This window comes from Lissotriton vulgaris, unplaced genomic scaffold, assembly GCF_964263255.1.
Source record: "Lissotriton vulgaris unplaced genomic scaffold, aLisVul1.2 SCAFFOLD_1578, whole genome shotgun sequence".
Lineage (NCBI taxonomy): Eukaryota > Metazoa > Chordata > Amphibia > Caudata > Salamandridae > Lissotriton > Lissotriton vulgaris.
In genome coordinates, this window is record NW_028241448.1 from 288237 (window position 1) to 309002 (window position 20766).

Consider the following 20766-nt stretch of genomic DNA (forward strand, 5'->3'; position numbering starts at 1 on the left):
TGGACACATCACAACTGTGAACCTCAAAGGCTTCACCAGCCCTGCTGGATAATGAAACGTGTTCCCCACTAGAAGACAAAGCCTCCCCCTGCCTCAGGCACTGTTTTCCATGGGTAGGTGGGAAAATTAGCCATTTAGGAGGTGTATACCTCCACAAAGCAGACCACACCACTAGGATGTAGCCGCTGAAGTGTACAACTGAGGATGCTTTTGGCCATCTTGAATCTAGGCTAGAAAGCAGATTCATGCTAGCTTTAGTGACATATACCCACCGGATGTAGTCACTACAGGGGTGGATTAGCCACAGGACTAGGTCCTAACACACACTAACACCCCATAAATCCAGGATGTAAGGGTAACCACTGACACCAGAACTTCAGATTCAATGTTATTTCAAGAATAGACCTGTTTCCAAAGCAAGGCAAGACTCCACGAAAAGAGCTCTGCACTTGTGGCAGCTACCATGCACCCGCTGAATTGTGACTCAACCAAGGCAAGATGCTGGTTCCAAAAGGAAGGCGAACCCCTCTGCAAACTCCAGACTTCACAAGAACTCCCTTGGGCTCCTGGAAATAGTCCCCTGCAGTCTGCAGGCACAAACCACTAAATCCACAACCTTTAAGTACTGTCCACAGAGCCATCCAGCATGGCCGCTCAAAGTCACTGGTCAGGTGGCTTCTGGAAACTGTAGTCTCAACCCTCGGCGAGATCAGCTTTCTACAACTAGTTGCCGCAGATCCAATTCAGCACCCAAGTCCACCGAGCTAAGTAGATCGATCTGCCTGGAAACTCATGGTACAAGACCTGTACCATTGCTTACGTTCCAAAGGGTTTTGCTCAACTCACCCCACAAGTACATTTTTGCTGAGGTAACCATTTAAAGACTGCGAGCACCCCACTCCCCCCGAGCCAGGTAAAATTGAGCTTGCTGTTGTGAACTGGCCTAGGGACTCACAAGACCTTAACCCCAAGTTGGTTCAGTTGAACTCACCCTATAAGTAACCAATTGCATAAATGTGTTTTTCCCATTGACCTCAACTGATTTATTTAATGCTTGAAAATGTATAACTCCGGTTATCCTGTATATATCAATGTTGTTTTGATGTCTAAATACATATCAAGTTAGAGCTATTTTTATAAATTGATGTTGGATTTCTCTCTAGTTGTGACAATAACTTATCGTCCATATTGGTGAAATGCTTAACATATGTTCCTCTAAGTAGCCTGTCTGCTCTTTGCCACTCTACAAGGACTGAGAGAAGGTGTATGAGCGAGTACCCAGGCCCCATCTTTGTGTATTGTGCTTGTACTACTTGGTATAGCACCCCTGCCATGCCACATAATGCTTTCACCTTGCAACACATACATAAGATGGAGTCAGAACACGTAGTCAACTTCTTGTTTGAAAAGCTGTGATTGGTAACACCAGTGAATATACTCAGAATGCGGACATTAGTCTTTATTTTTCGGCTGCATTCCATGTTCAGTAACAGTGTGAAGCTGGAACCTGAAGCAAACAGCGACAGTGTTTGTGTTTATCTGCCTGTGTTTGCACAAGAGTAAGGGCACAGGAGATAATAGCATTATTTGGAATAGTCTATCACGCATTAACAGCTATTAATTGCTTGCCTGTAGCACATGTTCATAATTGTGGATATGGCAATTAACTCTTTTCATTGGCTTGCTCTGAGGGTAATGGCGGTTACATAGCCGAAGCAGAATCTTGTCCCAAGTGATCCCACAGAGACGCCGATCAGTGGCGGCTCGCATTGGTCAGGTGCATCTGCCTAAAAGGTGCCACAGGCAGCTGCTGAATGATTTTATGGAAGCGTTATCCTCAATGTATAATCTGAAAGCTGTATGCCTTCTGGTGGCTTTCATAAACCTTACCATGGTATTAGATATGTCATGAAGAATTAATTTGGTAATGTTAGAAGAGATGTCAGCAAAGTTAAAGCAATTTCTGCACCTATGGAGTGAATTAGGGTTGTGTTGCAGCTAAAAAACAGCCAAGTTTTGTGGGAAGAAGAATAAAGAAATTTCACAAATATATCAGAACTTTGAATCGTTGCAGCTGGTGTAAGAATAATATACATTGTTTTCAATGGAGCTTCCAACATTCCAATATTCTAATATACATTTTTATCAGTTAATAATCCTGAAAGCAATGTATGTGCTCTTTAGGTTCAGTGTGGACGCACAACCATCTCGATAGCCCACCGCCTGTCAACAATCAAAAACGCAGACACAATTATTGGTTTTGAGCACGGGCGGGCAGTTGAAAGAGGAACACACGAAGAGCTGCTGGAGAGGAAAGGTGTTTACTTCACGCTGGTGACCCTACAGAGTCAAGGAGATAAAGCGCTGAATGACATGTCAAATAAAGGTAAGTGAGAGCCTAACTCGGGCACCAGCATGAAAGAGAGAGAAAGGAAGTAAGGGAATGTTCAGTGCACCAAAATGCATTTGTTCCCTCCAGGGGATAATTGGTCAACAGGTGTGTATTTATTTAGAAGTGGGACGAGGACAAAATAAAGAAACAGTGGCAGAGGACACAAACCTTGTCAAAAACTGATTCTACTAAAACGCTCGGGTTCTCACAAGCGTGGTTCCCTTTTACCATAAACTGAAGAAATCAGGACAACTGTTTTTTTCTGTTCGTTTAAAGTGTGGGGTCAACTGCAGCCAAGCTGACTGAGGTTTGGAACAATTCTGTCTGCAAGATATTTTTTATTGTTCCCATTCTGTTGCTAATAAATATTTAGGGCATTTTATACCCAAAGAGGATTGTTTTTTACTGTTGCCTTTGGTTTTTGAAACGCATTTGGCTTTTCAGCGCGCACAATGAAATTTGTTTTATTTATTTATTTATTTACATTCCTCCAGTCAGCCGTGAGCTAGAGTTTACTACCCCCACACTGACCTTCCCCCACCCGGCCTCACCCCCCTGCAGCACTCCCTCCACGAGCCACGACTGTCTGTATGGGGTTTTTATATAAATGTGGCACAAGTAAATTATAATAATAAATGCATATCTATATTTCTTATTAAACGTGTTTCAAGTGTAATCATGTCAATTCACCATTTGCTTATTGGATCTATAATAAAAACATTATTTATTATTATTATTTTTCACGAAAATATAAACCCAATAAAATGGTACTACACAGCGTGGTACTTAACGAAAAGTGCTTCAACACCTTGTTAAGGGTTGTAAGTGCTATATAAATACAATTTACAATTACAGTGTGTTAAAAAGATCATAATACATATTTCAGGCAGTAATAAAAACAAAGAACAAGTACAGCAACATCATTAATCAATAAAATATAAAGCATCATTAGGTTTGCACTAAAGATGTTTCCTCTTCCTTGGTCTGTAAGAGGAACAAAAACCAAGGGGAGGGAATGATATTCTTTTTACATTTGGCTACCAAGCACATAGATGGTTAGAAAAAGCACTGGTGTCAAGAGTGTAACATGATGAAAAACCTCACTTGATAGTGGTAGTGCCAAGCTGTTTTAAAAACATCTTTCTGGCCCTCTTTCAAACTGTCCTTGTCGAATCAGAAAAAAATGGTCACATACAATGACGCAATTCTGGCCAGTGCATTATTTCAGATGCCAACTTACCATCCCTACATTTTGGTCCAGATGCTCTTTATTCCTACTCATCAACTTCTAGTTCTATGCCACAATCCATCTTCTCTTCATTACCCTCTGCTATCTAACTAGCCTCTTCTATTATTCTACTCAGCACCCTTCTATCTTCAGCCATCGGTCCTCTATACTCTTAAATATCTGCACCATCTTCAACCCACATCTTCTTATTTTTTGTTTTAGTTCCTCTTCCTCACATTCCTCAGTTTTGTGTCTTTTATGTCCTTCTCGGGCATGGGAACCATCTCCAACATGATATGTAACTGACTGGCCTGCTACTCCTTCCCGAGGAACAATACGTTTTCAGTTATGCACATCTCTCCTATCATAAGATACATATCAATGATGGTTCAGATGCATTCGGGAACTTTTCTGCAGAATGTTGTTTATACCCGGTGCCTATTTCACAGTATCTGATGTGTTCATGTGGATTGCAGAAAAATCAAAATGGCTGCTCATGGAAGTTAAGTCTACCAAAATGTGTTGCTGGAAAAGTGAAAAATTGTATAAAGAAAATGGAAGTCGAACACGACCACCTTGGGTTTTCATGAACTGTGAATTGCAAAATCTACCAGACTTAGGGCCTCATTAGGATGGCGCTCGGACCTGCGTCCGTCTGCCACCACCGAGGAGGAGGAACCGTCCGCAGGGGCAGCCGCTGTACCTCTGTGCGAATTAGGATGTGACTGCCACCCTGGCGGTTACATCCTGGATATTTAACATTGCGGTGGGTGCTGCTTGAAGCAGCACCCGCCACAAGGTTAAATATGCATGCTTACCATGTGCATGCACAAAACGGCAGGCACCGCGCGTTGCCTGCCGCCTTGTACATGCAAATGCTGGGGGGTACCATAGGTACCCCCCATGTGCACCCCCCACCCCCGACACCCTGGGGGCCCGCAAGGGGCCCTCAGCAGCAATTTTCCACATTCTTTTCCACGGCAGTCAATCCGCCGCGGAAAAGCATGTTTCTACACACATTGTAATTTGGCTGGCGGTGTCTTGCAGACACCACCACCAAATTGCGGAAAACACCCCGCGGATCAGTGGCGGATGGACCTGCCATCCGCCGCTGATCCCACCGCCATCCTAATCTGGCGGTGGGTGTTTTGATGGGCCGCAGCGGTGATTCTGCATCCTCCGGGCCGGCGGTGGCTTCCGCCGGCCCGGAGGATGAGGAATCACCACAATCCTAATCGGCCCCTAAGTTAGCAGGGTCCTAGTCAAAAACCTAAGGTCTAGCAATGGCAGTAGAATTCTCTATGTAGTCTATGACTAACCTTCAAAATAGTGGCTGCATTGCAGTAGGCCTCGAACAAAATTACATTATGCCTGTGCCGTTCGTGATATTCCCAAATTGTGCGTCATGTGAAATTCGTAAAATGTGTTGAAATTTAGAATTACCCATTTTTTCATAATTTTCAGCAGCAGGAGACTGGTCCTTCTCACGCCAGTCTCCTGGCGTTATCATGTTTACACATCACGTGGGATAACTAAAGTTTTGCTGAAAATGTTTGCACATTTTGAAAACCCCTCACACTGGGGAATATTTTCAGCTTCACATGGCACTGAAGGTTAAAGTTGGAGGATGTGACAAGACAGTGGCATGGAAGCTCCACACTGAGCTGAGAGCTATCTGCATGTGTACATTTATAATCTGAGTATTTCTGTAATACATTATAAACTAACGGATGTCACTAATTTATTCATAGAGACAGAAGAACAAACGTTTCAGGAGCCCAAACTGGAGAAGGTACAGTCATTTCGAAGAGGAAGTTATCAAGCTAGTTTGCGGTATGTTTGCAGAGACATTGATGTGTCAATGACGAATTCAGAATTTCATATCCTTCTTGAAATCTTCTCACGCACAATTTCATAATTGCCTGTTTCATCCCTTCGATGAAAAATTATTTGAATAAGATTATTTTTACATGCTGCGTAATTGAAGGTCCTTATGTCTATGGATACATGTTATTAAGTCAAGTACAAACTGTGCTTGTATGATTTCAGATCATGTCTGGATCCTAATCTAGTGTTAATACCATTCTAATGAGATAAAATCACTGTTTAAACATTATTAGTAAGTCATTAGTGTAAAATAATGATGTGTCCTTTCTCTTTCTGTTGCCTTACAGTTATAGGAACACAGAGACCTAAGGTTTCTGACTGAACTGAACTGTTCATGTCTCCTATAGTTTCTAACTTTTAGGGAAATTCCAAAATATAACTTTAGTTGAGCATTGGATCAGGCCACTGTGCAAACATCTGGTTCTGTGACCTGAAAGGTTAGCCGTGACATGCAATAGCTAGGTTGAGATGAGGAAGTGACAACGGCTGTGATGAATCGAGCTGGTAAAACTGGGATGTAGCCCTTGCTTTAGACCCAGTCCCAGAGGAGTGGGCTGTGGGAGTGGCAGTCCAACACAAGGTAGTTTATGGCCATTTACAAGCAGCAAAAACATCATATGTGCTGTGTCTTTAATGATTCATCTGCAACCTTGCTTTCTGAGACTAGTTGTTTAACATTATGAAAAACATCAATGCCTTGGGCTACCTGAAGTGCCTGGGAAGAGGTATGAAGTCTGTTGGCATGACTGTTATCGTGCCCATGTAAATAAAAAACAGGGGTACCCCTGACACTCCCATTGTCTCAAAATGGGTCCATAAGCTTCCATCCTACAGTACTTAAGATATGGCATATATTACCAGGGCCCCTAAAAATTATGCGATTCTGTAGCCATGTCATTTTCTGCATTAATTTAGAGTTGCCAGATTTACCACATAATCCATCACCTACTACATCATTTGCATATTTTAGCCAGAAAAAAAGATTTCTTACTCAAATAGATCAAAAAGTGACCAAAATTGAAGCACCAGTTGTTGTGGCAAGGTAGAATGCCTTTGCAAAGGTTGAGAGGCCACCTTTCAGTGTTTTATTTCGGTATTTGGGTGTTAAAATGGTATTTATAAGGTGACACGTTGTCCCAGACAATGTTAGCAATTGAAAAAACTCAAAGTACTTGCCACAATATGCTGCTTAACTTGCCTTTTCGTGCCGCATATTTTAGTGAAACCTGACACATAATTTGTCCCTCTGCTGCTGCGTGATTCCATTTTCCTTGCATATGGCAGAAACAATCCAATAGGAGCTTGGCATTTCAAGAAACGTAATTGAAAATGTACAAAGAATCAATTCATACCTTTGTAGTAGTCTGTTATATTTCTTTCTTTCTTTGACACCATTCCTAATGTGTGGCTCTATATGAAACAAAACTGCCCACTGAAAAGACTTTTGTCAAGTTTCACTAACACGTCACAGATACAGCATGGACATGAGCAGTGCAAACTCCCATTGTGCAACGAACAGACTGATGGGTCTTTTTTTTTAACAAACTTTATTGGTCTTTCACTTTTAGTAGCATACAGACAGCAGTGTTAATACACTCACCAGACGGGTGGGTCTTTTGTGGCAGCTCTGACAACAAGCACTGCCACTGTCCTGCTTACTCCCAATCCCCAGAGGTACTAGATGAGTCTGCTAAAATATTTTGAAAATACTTTAAGGTACAGGCACCACAATATGGGGGCACCAGTGGCCTTTCGGGAATTCTCTCTCAACAGATTCTCTATTTTAAGTCACATGCATAGATAGAATTGGATTATAGTGCGGCTGTAACCTCTCAGATCCTTCCGCTATAAGATAGTATAGTAGGCTAATACAGGGACACAAGCACTTTAAACCTCTTGTATGTTCTGCCATTGATGTAACAGTTCTGAGCTGCTAGGTGTCCCTCATCTGCATAAACAATACACTTTTTTGAGCTTCAAATTATTGTGATGTTATTAGTTGAGATGGGTGAGAGACCTACTCAAATAATAAACCCAGTCCTTGTCAGGGCGAGCCAGAAAAATCACTAAATAAACCTCTGCTTAACTTTATGGTAACTTGTTCACAAGACACTCAGGCTTAACTTAGAAGCAATGTGTTAAGTATTTTTGCAGCACTCAAACAGTAATAACATGAAAATGCAACACAAGAAACATTCCAAACTAATTTAGAAAAATAGTGTACATTTTAATACATAAACTGACACCAAAACTAAAAAAATTCAATAAGTAAAACTGGAGATATGACTTCTTAAAGTTTTAAGTAAAAGTAAGTGGCGTCAAGAAACACAAACATCAATCGCAGTTTATTTGATCAGAGTGGACCAGGTCAAAACTTCAGGTTGCCCATGATGGAGCATGGGTCGAGTACAAGGACAAGGTTTTTCTCAGGTAAAAATTTAGTCCTGTTCCATTCGAGGAGCCTCATTAGGAACTACGCGCTGAGGGTGGACCACAGGCATTTTTTGTTGGTGTGAAGAGCTGATTGCTCGTTGGAGCTTCGTGTTAGTGGAAAATGTGTGGGTGAAGTCTGGAATCTGTGTTGGGAAGGTCGCATTGGTGTCCTACATGAGCCTCTGTGAAGTTTGCTACCATTTTTTAAAAGACCTGAGATTGTTTGTTTCGACATGAAGAGTCCAGTTCTTGCAGGTTTAAGGTTAAAGGAGTACACTCTGACACAGGCCAAGGGTCCAGGATCTGGGGGGCTCCTCTTGGAGGTCAGGACTCATTCCAGAAGAGAGCCAAGGCAGGGCCAGTTGGTGCTTGTCAGCTGGACAGTTGCAGGGAAGGCTTCTGGAAGCTTGCTGTGTCTCTGCTGCTCAAACAGGAGGTCACCAAACTGACCCTTCAAGTGACTTTGGGGACCTGGGGTCAAGGGAAGGAGGTACAGGCTTCGTTCGGGGTGCAGACATCATTGTAGCTCTTATTCTGAGTTTCCATATGTCCAGGAGTTCTCTGATGAGTAGTTCTGAGGGTGCGACGTTTATACCCAGTGCCAACATGTTTGTGAGTGACACTCCCTTTGCCTTACCCTAAACTGGTTCTGATCATTACTTTCCTCTTTCCTTGATTTGGCTCCAATCTATGTAAGAAAGTTAAAGGGCTGACAGGCCCAGGTGTGGGTTGCATTTGCCACTGATAGGACAGGCCTTTTCATAAGTCAAGAAGGGGCCGGGGACAGTCCCCAGGCTATCATTTGAAGCTCAGGAAGGGCTGAGTACAACTCCCCAGGCTATCCTGCCCAGGAAGACAACACACTTCCTCACACCCAAGGTCATTTTGTCCCCAAATGCAAAGAGGCAACACTGGTACAGCAGTCGCACATCCCTCTCTTTAGAGCAGTACAGGATGAGTGAACTAACAACGGTGCTCTAAACACTAGAACACACCCGTTGCTGTGATGTGTTTATCTGGACTAGAGAAACAAGTTACCAGCTCAGGCACGAACACAACAAGGAATAGCGGAGCACTCCAAACATATATGAAATATTAATGGTATGGTGCGAGATCAATTAGGGTAATTATTTATATATTTTAAATACACAAAACATTTTTCATTGAGCAATGTAGCCGAACACTCAAAAGAATCCGTCAAAGCTCCAAATATTAAAGTCAATGGTATTTTCACTTGATCCTGATATCACAAAAATACAAACAATATCATGGCTATAATTACGATTTTCAATGGTAACAACAGATGTGTTGATAGAGATGCTTCAGAAATGGTTTCAGCAGGCACGTGTTTCGTCCCTGCTTAAGACTATTTCAAGGCTGATCAGAGATAAATAGAAAGAAGAGAAAATTGATAAAAACAATTCTTTATTCAAAATAATAAAAAATGGTAAAAACCATTTTGTTGCATTACTTGGTGTATTGTATTCATTGCCATGTGACCTCCATACCACCTAGTGAGCATTAAGTGAAAAGTAAAGAAGAAAAGAAAAAGGCCAAAAGGTAAAAAAAGAACAACGTCAGTCCATGAGTACCAGTAGGAGCCAGTATTCCTTTAGTCCTTTTCTTCCATCAGGGTCTTATTTCTTCAGGTCTAGTCTTCAAAGGTCCAGGAATATTCTAATGAAATGGTGGTGAGGTGAGAGTTTTATCCTGCGTGTTAGCCAGCGATCAAATAACTTTTCACACCCAATCAAGTCTATTTTATCACCCTACTCTTACCTCCTTTTGCAGAACTGTTAGACCCGACATCCTTGGGGTGGGATTCCCCAAAAAGCTTTGCATTCACTTCTCCTGTTTTGCTGAATTCGTTTTTGTTGCCATTGAAGAACTATGTTGTGCACTTTATTACTGCTAACCACTGTTTAAGTGTTTGTGCTCTCTTCTTTAAACATGGTAACATTGGACTACTCACTTGTAAGTTCCTAGTAAATGATACTACCTGTATCCAGGGTCTGTAAATTAAATGTAAGTTCCTAGTAAATGGTACCACTTGTGTCCAGTGTCTGAAAGTTAAATGTTACTAGTGGGAAGCAACCCTTATTGTACCACCCGCTAAAGTAGCCTTTCAAAACATGTCTTAGGTCTGCTGCAGCAACCTGTAGTGAAGTTTTAAACTGCCATTTGGCTGGCAAAACTTTCCTTTTTAATACTTCTAAGTCACCCCTAATGTAGGCGGCAACAGCTCATATGGCAGGGTGCATGATATTAAAAAATTAGGACATGTATACATACCTTTTACATGTCCTTGCAGTGAAATACTCCCCCGGTCTTTAAGTCAATTTTCAATGCAGTATGGCTAGCATAGACTGGGGTACCTTATTACACCTAATAAGTGATAACATCTGTTTGGAGCAGATAGAGAAGTACTTTTTCCACTCATTTGAACTGTAAGGCACAATCCTTTTTAATGGCAAAGTAGGCTTTAAAGTTACTATTCAGAAAATGCTACTTTTAGAAAGTTTGCATTTTTCTGCCTAAACTAAATGTACCTTTCTGTGTCCGTGTCCAGCATCATATGACTGTTAATGACTCTCCTGGTGTGCTGTTTATTCCTTCCAGAAAGAGGCCATAAGGAAAAACCAAGGAATAGCGGAGCACTCCTAACATATAAAAAATGAGTTCTATGGGTCTAGGTCAATTAGTGTAGTTATTTATATATTGCAAATACACCTTACATTTTTCATTGAGTAATGTAATCAGACACTCAAAGGAATTTGTCCAAGCTCCAGATATTAAAGTCAATGGGTGTTGGACCTGGCCCTTTTTGGAGGGTCATCCAAGAACATTTCTCTTTCCTCCTGTATTTTTATTGACCTGTTTTTGTTGGTTTTATGACTCTGGGCACTTTACCACTACTGATCAGTGCTAAAGTGCATGTGCTCTCTCTTGTAAACTTGGTAAGATAGGTCGACTCCTGGTTGGCATATGTAATTTACCTGTAAGCCCCTTGTACAGTGGTATCCCATGTACCCAGGGCTTTTAAATTAAATTCTACTAGTGGGCCTGCAGCACTGCTTGCACCACCCACTGAAGTGGCCTTTCAAACCTGTCTCAGGCCTCTGCCACTGCAGGGCCTGCTGCAGTAACATGTCATCTAAAGTGGTTGCTATGTCTTACACTCCCCTTTTACTACATATAAGTCACCCCTAAGGTAGGCTCTAGCTAGGCCTATGGGCTGGGTGCTGTGTAGGTAAAAGTTAGTGCATGTGCCTTAACTGTTTGGCATGTCCTGATGGTGACAAACAGCCTATTTGGCTTATCATTGCTGTGAGGCTGCCATCACATAGGTTGCGTTGAGAATTTCTTGATGTGTATTTCAGTGGTAATTTCTGATATGAAGGGGGGAGTGTGGCCATGTCTGTTATGTTTGGAATAGTAGTAATACATCCTGCTTATTGGGGAAAGCGGATTCATTATTACTATTTTACAAATGCCAGTTTCTGTGTGCGTATGATTCTTTGTGCCCTGCCTGGTTGTGTATTCACGATCTGGTTTAGACTGACAGGTGAAGGGGATGTGCATTCACTCTAGACAGTCACAAGGGGGGTTGAGGTGTGTCCTGCCTCTCCTGGGTGACTCAGTGCTGGGCTGAATAGACCTTCGCTGCATTGGAGTGGTGGGCAGAGTTTCCCCGGCACCTGAATGGGCTTGGTCTTAATTTAGAGTGGCGGGGGAGTGTCCTTGGCACCTGAATAGGCCTGGTCTGAATTTAGAGTGGTGGGAGGAATTACACCTGCACTTGAATAGGGCATTGCCTGACTTGACTTTGTGGATAAGTGTGGCTCAATGGTTGGAGCGGCAGACCCTGATGCAGAGGTCTGGCCCGGGACCAGGGTTCAATTCCCCGCCTCGGCGAATCTTGGGCTAAAAAAATTCCACGGACCTGATAATTCTCGCCTCGGTGCCTATTCCAATCATGGAGTCCCACTCTGCAACTCTGGGCAATAGCTTGCTTAATCTCCACAACGGCCCCCACAACGCTAAGGATGCCTGGCCTCCAATTGGGGGTGCCCAGGAGTGGACGCCTCACAGGGAAGGCCAGGATGGGTTCCACAGCGGTATTCGTACAAGCGCCTTGAGACCCTTGGGGGTGAGTAGTGCGCTATACAAGTATCAATTTTACTTTCACAATGCTGTCTCCATCCCCCTGTAGTGTATCTAGGGCCAGGGCTTGAGATGTTAATAGGGGTGTTGTGCACTTCTGAAAAGTGTGTGAAGTGCCGCCCGAACAAAGATTTTTACACAATAGTTACAGGGGCTGTGACCCCAAGAGTTTAGACACTGTGTGGACTTGTAACTGGAAGGCAGCTGGACTGCCAAGAGGAACCGCCGTGGGAGTGGATCACTCTATAGTATTGATGTGCTGCCCTGAGATAAGGACTGCCACTCTGCTCTGAGCAACCCTCGTGCTGGCCTGCCTGTATGCACCTTGCTAGTGCGCCCCAGTGCTTTTCAAACTCTAGCGCCTGGTGAGTGCTGGATCCCTTCTGCATACAAATATCGCGTGGTGAACGCTTTTAAATGCTCGTCCCCGAGGCGTGGGCTCACCCATTCCCGCTGGGTTATTTGGCTAACTCTCTGTCAGCATGCACAGATACAAAAATCAGAAAGACTCCTGACTCCAGTAAGGTCCAACTGACTGCTGAGGACTGGACCCTGCAGGCGCTCTGTCTGTAGAGAGACTTACGGCATAGCAACCTGGATGAACTTTCCTGGCTGGTGGAAAAACGGGGCCTGTTTTAAAGTTTGGATGCTGGAGAAGTGTCCATCTGAATGGCAGCGGACATTACAACCCTCATTAAGGGTACTCTGCCCTCAAATTAGAGATAAGAGTCGTCTTGGTGGTTCCTTTTAATGTACAAAAGGGTTGACGTATGGCTGCCATCTGTTTTGACAGCTGTACACCAAACTATTGACATTTTGTTTGTTTAAAAAAACAACTCGCATTGTGGAAGTACGTTTTTAAAAAGCAAAAAACTAATGACCTCCACATCATGGGAGTTATTGCCTTTTTCCTCTCCCTCATCACCAGATTTTTCTTCATAATGACGGACAAGAAAAAGGGTATAACTTCATCCACCATAAATAGGGCGACCAGTGTAATGTTCTTCCTCCGATAGCTCCTACCCCATTGATCTGTTGGAGAAAATATTTCATCAACAGAGCTAGAGGGGCTCACTCAATGGAATACTTAAGGTCTGCCTATATCTAAATGAAGCAGATAGACAAAGGGATTGGTGGGCAGGCTACTTCATCACAACAGAGTACCCTGCATGCCAAACTCTACATCTGGCCCCTACTCATTTATTTCACCTCTGGAGGAGAACCAGAAACTCTTAAGGTTAAACCTATGCCTGGGCGAGGCAGTGAATCCATCCCAATGACAAAGCAACATTAGTGACTATGAAATCTACCTTTGTCTAGCTTGGAGAATTTTCCACCAAACACAGTGGCTTCAGCAGCAGCTCAATGATGACATATGTGTTTTTGAGGGACCCTCTCTGGCTTCAGCCTTCGAACTTGCCCTGCTGGATGATTATGACTTATGGAAAAGAGACTAAGGGCCAGATGTAGGAGACCAAATACCGGTCGGTAACGGCAGATTTCGGCCATTTCCGACCGGTATTTGGGTTTTGTAATGTAGGGGGCCTTTGATTTACAGAATCGGTAAATTTACCGATTCGGTAAATTTACAGAATCGGTAAAAAAAACGAATCTGTAAATTTACCGATTCTGTAAATCAATATGTAGGTGGCACAGTAAACAGTGCCACAGGCCCTTAAGAATTAGTTATTTACCACCCAATACTATTGGGTGGTAAATAATGAATTCCTGTGTACATGCACATCTGTGCATGTACACCTGTGCCATGTGTCACACATACCTGCCCTAAGGGCAGGTATGTGTGTCACATGGCACACTAGCCAGAAACAGGGGTGAAACAGGGTGTCAAAGTGACACCCTGTCCCCCTTGGCAATTCGGTATTTTTACCGAATTGGTAATTACCGAATCGGTATTTGCCATTGATTACATATGGGCTCAATGGAATCAATGGCAAATACCGATTCGGTAATTACCGATTTGGTAAATACCGAATCCTACCGAAACGATATTTGTTACCGAATAATTACCTACATCAGATTTACCGATTCATGAATACCGAATCGGTAAAATTCGGTATTTATGAATCGGTAAATCTGATTTACCTACATCTAGCCTTAGGGGATTGATATACGGTTTGGTGGATAGGCTGCTCCGTTGCACATGCAAGCCCGGAGTAGCGGATCAACAGCTCACTCACCCCTTGTAGAGACAGATGGACAATTAGCTTTCCATTATTGGAGCCCTATTGGCTCATTCAATCGAAAAACTACCTCTGCTGGCCTTACAGAGTATGAGCCATCAGAGTAATGCCATCACAACACCAATCTTATTTAGAGGAGACAGCGTGATACTTTTTTTTCTCTCTGTCACACCTAGTAAAACTTGACAGTAAGGAACACAAATTAGAATAACCCTTCACCCTGCGGGAGATCTCCCAGGGTGTGGAACCCCATTGATAGGGGGATCATTCGTTTTTTTGTTTCTAAAAAACAAACTCCTGCTTTGATAATGGTTTTGAAAAGCAAAAATGTTTTAAAGATTTGGTGGATGGCCATCAAAACTGTTGGCGTCCACCCACCAACCTTTTTGTATCTTAAAGTAACTACTGTGACAGCATGTTCCCATCAGCATGCAAAGATGATCACTGGGCTGGTGGTCATCTGTAAATAGTCCATCTGTGGATGTTAAGCCCTCTGCTACCCTGAGAGATGGTGCTACATCTGCCTGGTATTAAGATTTATATGTTGGTTGAAAGGGTACTCTATTGCACAGGTGATAGAGTACCCTTTCCACCAACATAATGGTCCGCCCTTCCGATTTTAATGCGGGAGGCCCTTTGGTGTAATGACGGCAGATACTGCTCTATCTCTGCCATGGTTATGTCCCTCTGACTGCCCGACGAATTAAGGCCTGCCGAAAGTTGACCGACTACCTAATTTGGATTGGCGGACATACAGGTCAGTTTCTACTGTCTGTTACCACCGTGAAAACCCTGGAAGTAAGGGCAGTGATAACTGCAAAATGTACCAAAAAGTTACAATACATTGGCAGGAATCATTTTGACAGTGGATCTTATCAATGCTTGAAATCTCTGGCGGGCCGACAGACATTTCAAAATGTAGTCATTGGGACCTCTGCCAGGGCAATACAGTAATTTTCTCCGTCACCTTGGCGGAGGAAGACCCATCCACCAAGTTACAAACCAGATCCTGAACCTGACCCTAATTCACAAGGTAAAGCTTTAACAGGGATGGCCTTTCTTGTGTACCCAACTTCTGCTCATCACATTCTGCCTGAAACTGCACATGAGTCCTGGTCAATCGTGAATTGTAACTTTTGCTTCGCTCTTTACTTTTTCTAGAACTTTTTTTTACTTTAAAACTTGTATATACATATTTGCTGTGTCCAATTTAAATCTTTTGATGTCTTTTTACTTTTTAAATTCGTATCCGATTTTCTGAGTCGCTTTGGGAATTTTATTATCATGTTTTCTGGACTTTGGAATTATTGGTACTAATTGTAATTAAAGTACACTTCCCTGGGGTTTGGATACTGTTTATGCCAAGCCCCAAGGGACTAAGCAGAAATTCTTTAGAAAATGAGGGGCATATTATCAAGGGGGTTTATCCCCCCCTTTTTTTGGCTTTAAAAGCCAAGAAAGCGGAGATAAAATTATCTTCCTATTACCTAGCTGTCGCTAACACCAGTTAGAGACAGCTAGTAGGAGATAGCGACCATCTTGGGCCCCACTTTGCATGTCAGTAATATTTATCACTAATGATATGCAAAGTGGGCGTGCCAAGATGTTAGCGACTGAAAACAGTCGCTAACATCGCTATCTCCAAAAACTAACACCTGCCCTGAGCAGTTCTTAGCCATGTTATCCAATGCGAGGTGGATAACATGGCTAAGAGCATTAGCTCGGTAATGCATGAATATCGCGGACTTTTCAGCGATATTCATGCATTGCGGCGATTTTTATCACATTTGCGATAAACCTTGGTAATACCAAGGTTTATTTGCGGTAAAAATCGCCGCAGCGCAGCGGTAAATTTTTGTCTCCAACCAAGCAATAGCGATAATTATCGCTATTGCTTGGTAATATGCCCCCTAATTTTTTTAACAAGATTGTATTTATTCGGTTAGTTGAGGTCACCCTCTCACAAATAATTCAATATCTGACAGTTTGACAATGGGAAATAGACTTTGAGGTAAACTGAAACATCTGAATAATGAGAGAGGAAATTTGAGAGTTATCGGCTGATTGAGCAAACTGGAGGGATCATTGTTGGTGACTCTCCCTGCAGACTAGCAACTAGCAGTTGGTGGCCAGCAAAGGTACATCTCACTTGCTCACAGACTAGTAACATGCACATCCCACCTTCCTATCCGAACTTGTTCACATCTTTGTTTTCATGATGGACAGTACACCCTGACCCTTCTAACTTATTATTAGGCAAGCCCACCTTTCCCAGCCTTAATAAGTATTAGTGGACCCTCAATAGGAACAGTGGTCCATATTATCATATCCTCACTAGTTGCCTTTAGATTTAATACATTGTAGATAGGAATATCAAGAAGTCACAATATCATACCCAAAACATTCGACACCCAAAGTATCATGCACAGAGGGAGGCAAATATTTGCTGTTTTTAATTCCATATCTGTGCACCTTAAATATATATATGTTGTCAAGGTATGTATATACATACATGGAGCTAAGAATAGAATATCTGTAATATCTACCAGTCGATGTTTTCGGTTTTGTTATTCTGGTCATGATATTGTGACCACTCAATATTCAGATTCTATTCTTCTTCAATTTTTATTTACTTCTGATATCTTAAATTTGACTTTTGACTTTTTGTAGCAAGGCTTCATGCCACATTTCACTTGCAGAGAAGATGGAGAACCACATAAGCATGGTATTAATAGATTTAGAGCCAGATGTACAAAAATCTAGAATTACGATTTCCTAATATGATTCTTACCGAATTTTTACTGAATCACATTAGGAAATCGCAATACCTGATGGTAAAAAACAAATCAACTTTAATCATGCATATAATGAGGTAGGTTGCAATATGCAACCCATTAGGAATCGCAGCCATCACACGAAAAGTGACCTGCTAAGGCCAGCAGACTACCATGTCTGTGATTGCTTTTTAATAAAGCAAACTCTTTTTTTAAATACAGCTCGTTTTCCTTAAAAGAAAACTGGATGCTTTTAAAAATAAAAAAAAATAAAACTTTGAAGTTCATATTTTAAGAGTAGGCAGTAGTCCGTGGGACTACTAACTCCTCTTGAAAAATAATATTTTAACATTCTCAAAGGGGAATGGGTTTTCAGCTGGTGGTAAAGTATTGCTGCTTTGCGACCGGAATTTGGATGCAAAACAGTAATACGTACCATATTAATTCGGTATTTGGAACGGGTGCCCTAAACACGCCCCATCCAAATAACAAATCGTTAACACTAATTGTGATTCAGTAACATGTTTCCAAATTGCATTTTGTACATTTGAAACAGCATTTGCGCAGTCACAAATGTCCTGATTCTGCAAATTGGGCCGTTTACAGCTGCAAAAATGCTTTGTACATCTGGCCCTTATTTCCCAGTCATATTTGAAACGCAGCACTCATGCTTATAATTCGTACTCATAATTTCAGTTCATGGTATATTCAGTGAATATCAATAAGCAGTGCTGCAAAATTTCCTTTATCATTTAATATTTACCACAAAACTACGTCTATGATGGATAATACCTTTGGGCATATTTCCCAAAGACAAGTGTTTATACATGTTTTTATTAAAAGCACTAATATTTTTGATTGTCTATAATCAAAATAAATATTTAATTCGTGAGATTCTCTTACTGTTTTACAATTTTCCCTCTTTATTCTCTATATCCAGAGCTTCACTCCGGCAGCGATCCAAATCTCAGTTGTCTGCTCGTGTTCCGGGGCCTCAGTTAGCTGGCGGCCTTGAATATGCTGATGCGGTCCCTCCTACAATAAACTATGGGGAAGATCCAGACAATAAAAAGGTCAGCCACATTCATAATTTATATTTGCTTGTTTGTTGTTGTAGCCAACAACACACACAATATTACAAACATGCCCTGGATGTCTGAATGAATATATTTCTGGAAAGAAGACGTGACCGGAAGTGATGTCACATACTTTGCCCCTGCAGGAAGGTAAAAGGGCTGATGGCTTGATCCAATCTTGGGGAATACTACAGAACTGTTTACTTTCTGTTCCTCTTTATCACAGCGGTATCCAGATGAAGCAGATGAAATGCCAGGGCTACCAAAAAGTGTTAGCTCCTTCATGGGTATACCCCTAAATTAATCCATGTGCTACTACCAAGTATCAGGAATACTCCTTAATATGAGAGAAGGTATTGATATCACATGCAAGCACACTGCCATTATGTGACAGCATACTTCTAACTCATGCCAGGTACTTTACAGAAGTCACTGATAAGGGCGTAGGTGCTTTTTGTAGTTTGGCTCATTTATATATCTGTCTTATAGTAAGTCTGCATTTGCATATTATTTCTGGGGAGACCAAGCAGCACACAACCAATAAAATTCATCACAGCCAGGATTCTCCAGCATGTTGTTCTACTAATAAAGCATTGTGAGGCTCAGGTTCCATGAGAAAAGGCCTTATGCATGCGCAGTCTGCTAAGTCGTACCAATCTAAAAGTGGCTAATATTTTTTGCACAAATCATAGCAACATGGCAGCATTTCTATTTTTCCTTTATCTTGCCCTATGTGGACCCTCACATGTGTGAAAACTATTTGATTGAGATACAAGTGAGAATTAGGATGTTATCACATTTTATGTTAGCTGTAAATTTCTATTTACATTTTCTGTTGATTACCAGGCAGGCGTTCAGACTTGGACGAGTCTTTTAATGAATGCTTTTTTTGTCCCTCCTAGTCTGTTTTATGAGTTTGATCTTTTAGGAGCAGTACAAATAATCTCATATTAGGTGCTCTACATGGCCTATTTTCCCAAAATATATGTTATTATTTGATTTGCCCAAATGTAGGTTTTCCAATGGCCCAAAAACAAATTGGTTATTTGTGACATTTGAGTAAACATTGTGTTCTGAAATCGACACTTTGAGTGAGTGAGTGATCACACTTGGCTAGTGTGGGGAAAACAAACTCTATTCATAGACAGAAAAAATAAGTAAAAAAAGGGCCACTAATGACTTCACAATACTGAAGTACCTCTGCTTAACATGCAGACAATTCATCAGCCAAAGCCAAGAACTATACCAACACCATCAATTACGTTTCCAACAGAAGCTCAGCAATCAAGCAGTGAATCAACGTCCTGCCTGACCTTCATATCCCATACTTCATGAACTAGTGCAATGCTGTCAACCCCTTCTTCAATAAAAAAATACAGACAACCCTACAGCACACTGATAACACCAATCCTGCTTCTCCTCCTGCACTCAGGCTCCATAATGCAGACCACAATGGTCGCTCGCAAAAGAAGAACTAAACTACAATATACATTGATGGTAGATTTGTAGGAGGGTGTAATCGAAGTGAAGTTATAATTATTGGCATCAAATAAAAGCATTAGAATTTGAGATGACATTTACCATTCTCACACTGGAGAAAGGAGGTGCCATAGACGTGTGCATTTATGGAAAGATTAAATAAGGGAAGAACATAATCAGATTAGTACATTCTGTGAACCATTAAATGTACTTCACACAATAGTTACTTTCTTTGAAATAATCGTTAATATATAGATTATTTATTTTCCACAACATGCTTAAGCAAGAAAAGTTGTTCACTCTTTTGAAAAAGAGGTTTAATAACCTGAAAGACATTGGGAATTTTGGGAATTGAAACAAGCATTTGCAACGCAATTGGTCTCGCCTATGAGCTCTTATATTTTTTTAGCCATGCAGCACATTAGCCTGGGTGCTGAAACATCTACTGTTCTTTAACATGGAGGGAAAGTAAGCACCAAACTGTGTGACACGCCTAGTAGGGGGAACAGATGGAGAAAAATATTGCCTTTAAGCAGGAAATGGTATAGTCCAAAGATCTGTTTTTATTATAAAACCAGGGCCTTCGGTGGTCATATCACTGAAAATACAAGATTTGAAAAAAAATGTTTTGTCTATGGGTGCTCGTGGAATACAATTTCTATGGACTGGAATCTAAAGAATGCTAAAGTGATTCTGGTATTTTACTGACCTCTGCTGGTCGTTTTCCATCAAGAAAGTTAAACAGAGGCAGTTGAACCGAAAAAAAGTTCCTAAGCAGAATCAGACAAGTCCTAGGGCTGATCTCCAGAGCCCACAAACTACATACACATATAAGTATATACTAAAGTATATACAAGAGGTCTCGAATGCTTTTCCTAAAAAGGCATCTGTTTCATGAGGAATGAAATCATTTGAATTGAATAATGAAACACTCATTAATACACTTTTAGGAACATATAAGTAGGCTACGATCACTAAAGAGTTCATGATTGGCTAATGTTGGGAATATTGTCTTATGTTGTATTTACCGAAATGAAAGAGGAAGGATTATTAGTAGGGGTGGGTGATAAATGCCACCCAACTGGCACAGTTGGTGGCCTTTTGGCCATTGCATGGTATGCTTATAGTATGG

General features: G+C 41.6%; 1 protein-coding gene across 1 annotated transcript in view; it reads left to right on the top strand.

The window, feature by feature from the left end:
* The window catches only part of ABCB11 (ATP binding cassette subfamily B member 11), a 404070-nt gene that overhangs the window by 254487 nt on the left and 128817 nt on the right, over nucleotides 1–20766 (top strand). The window contains exons 17-19 of the mRNA XM_086948098.1: nucleotides 2185–2386; nucleotides 5372–5453; nucleotides 18020–18152. Coding sequence (XP_086804224.1) covers nucleotides 2185–2386; nucleotides 5372–5453; nucleotides 18020–18152 — 417 coding nt within the window. The remainder of the gene's footprint in view (nucleotides 1–2184; nucleotides 2387–5371; nucleotides 5454–18019; nucleotides 18153–20766) is intronic.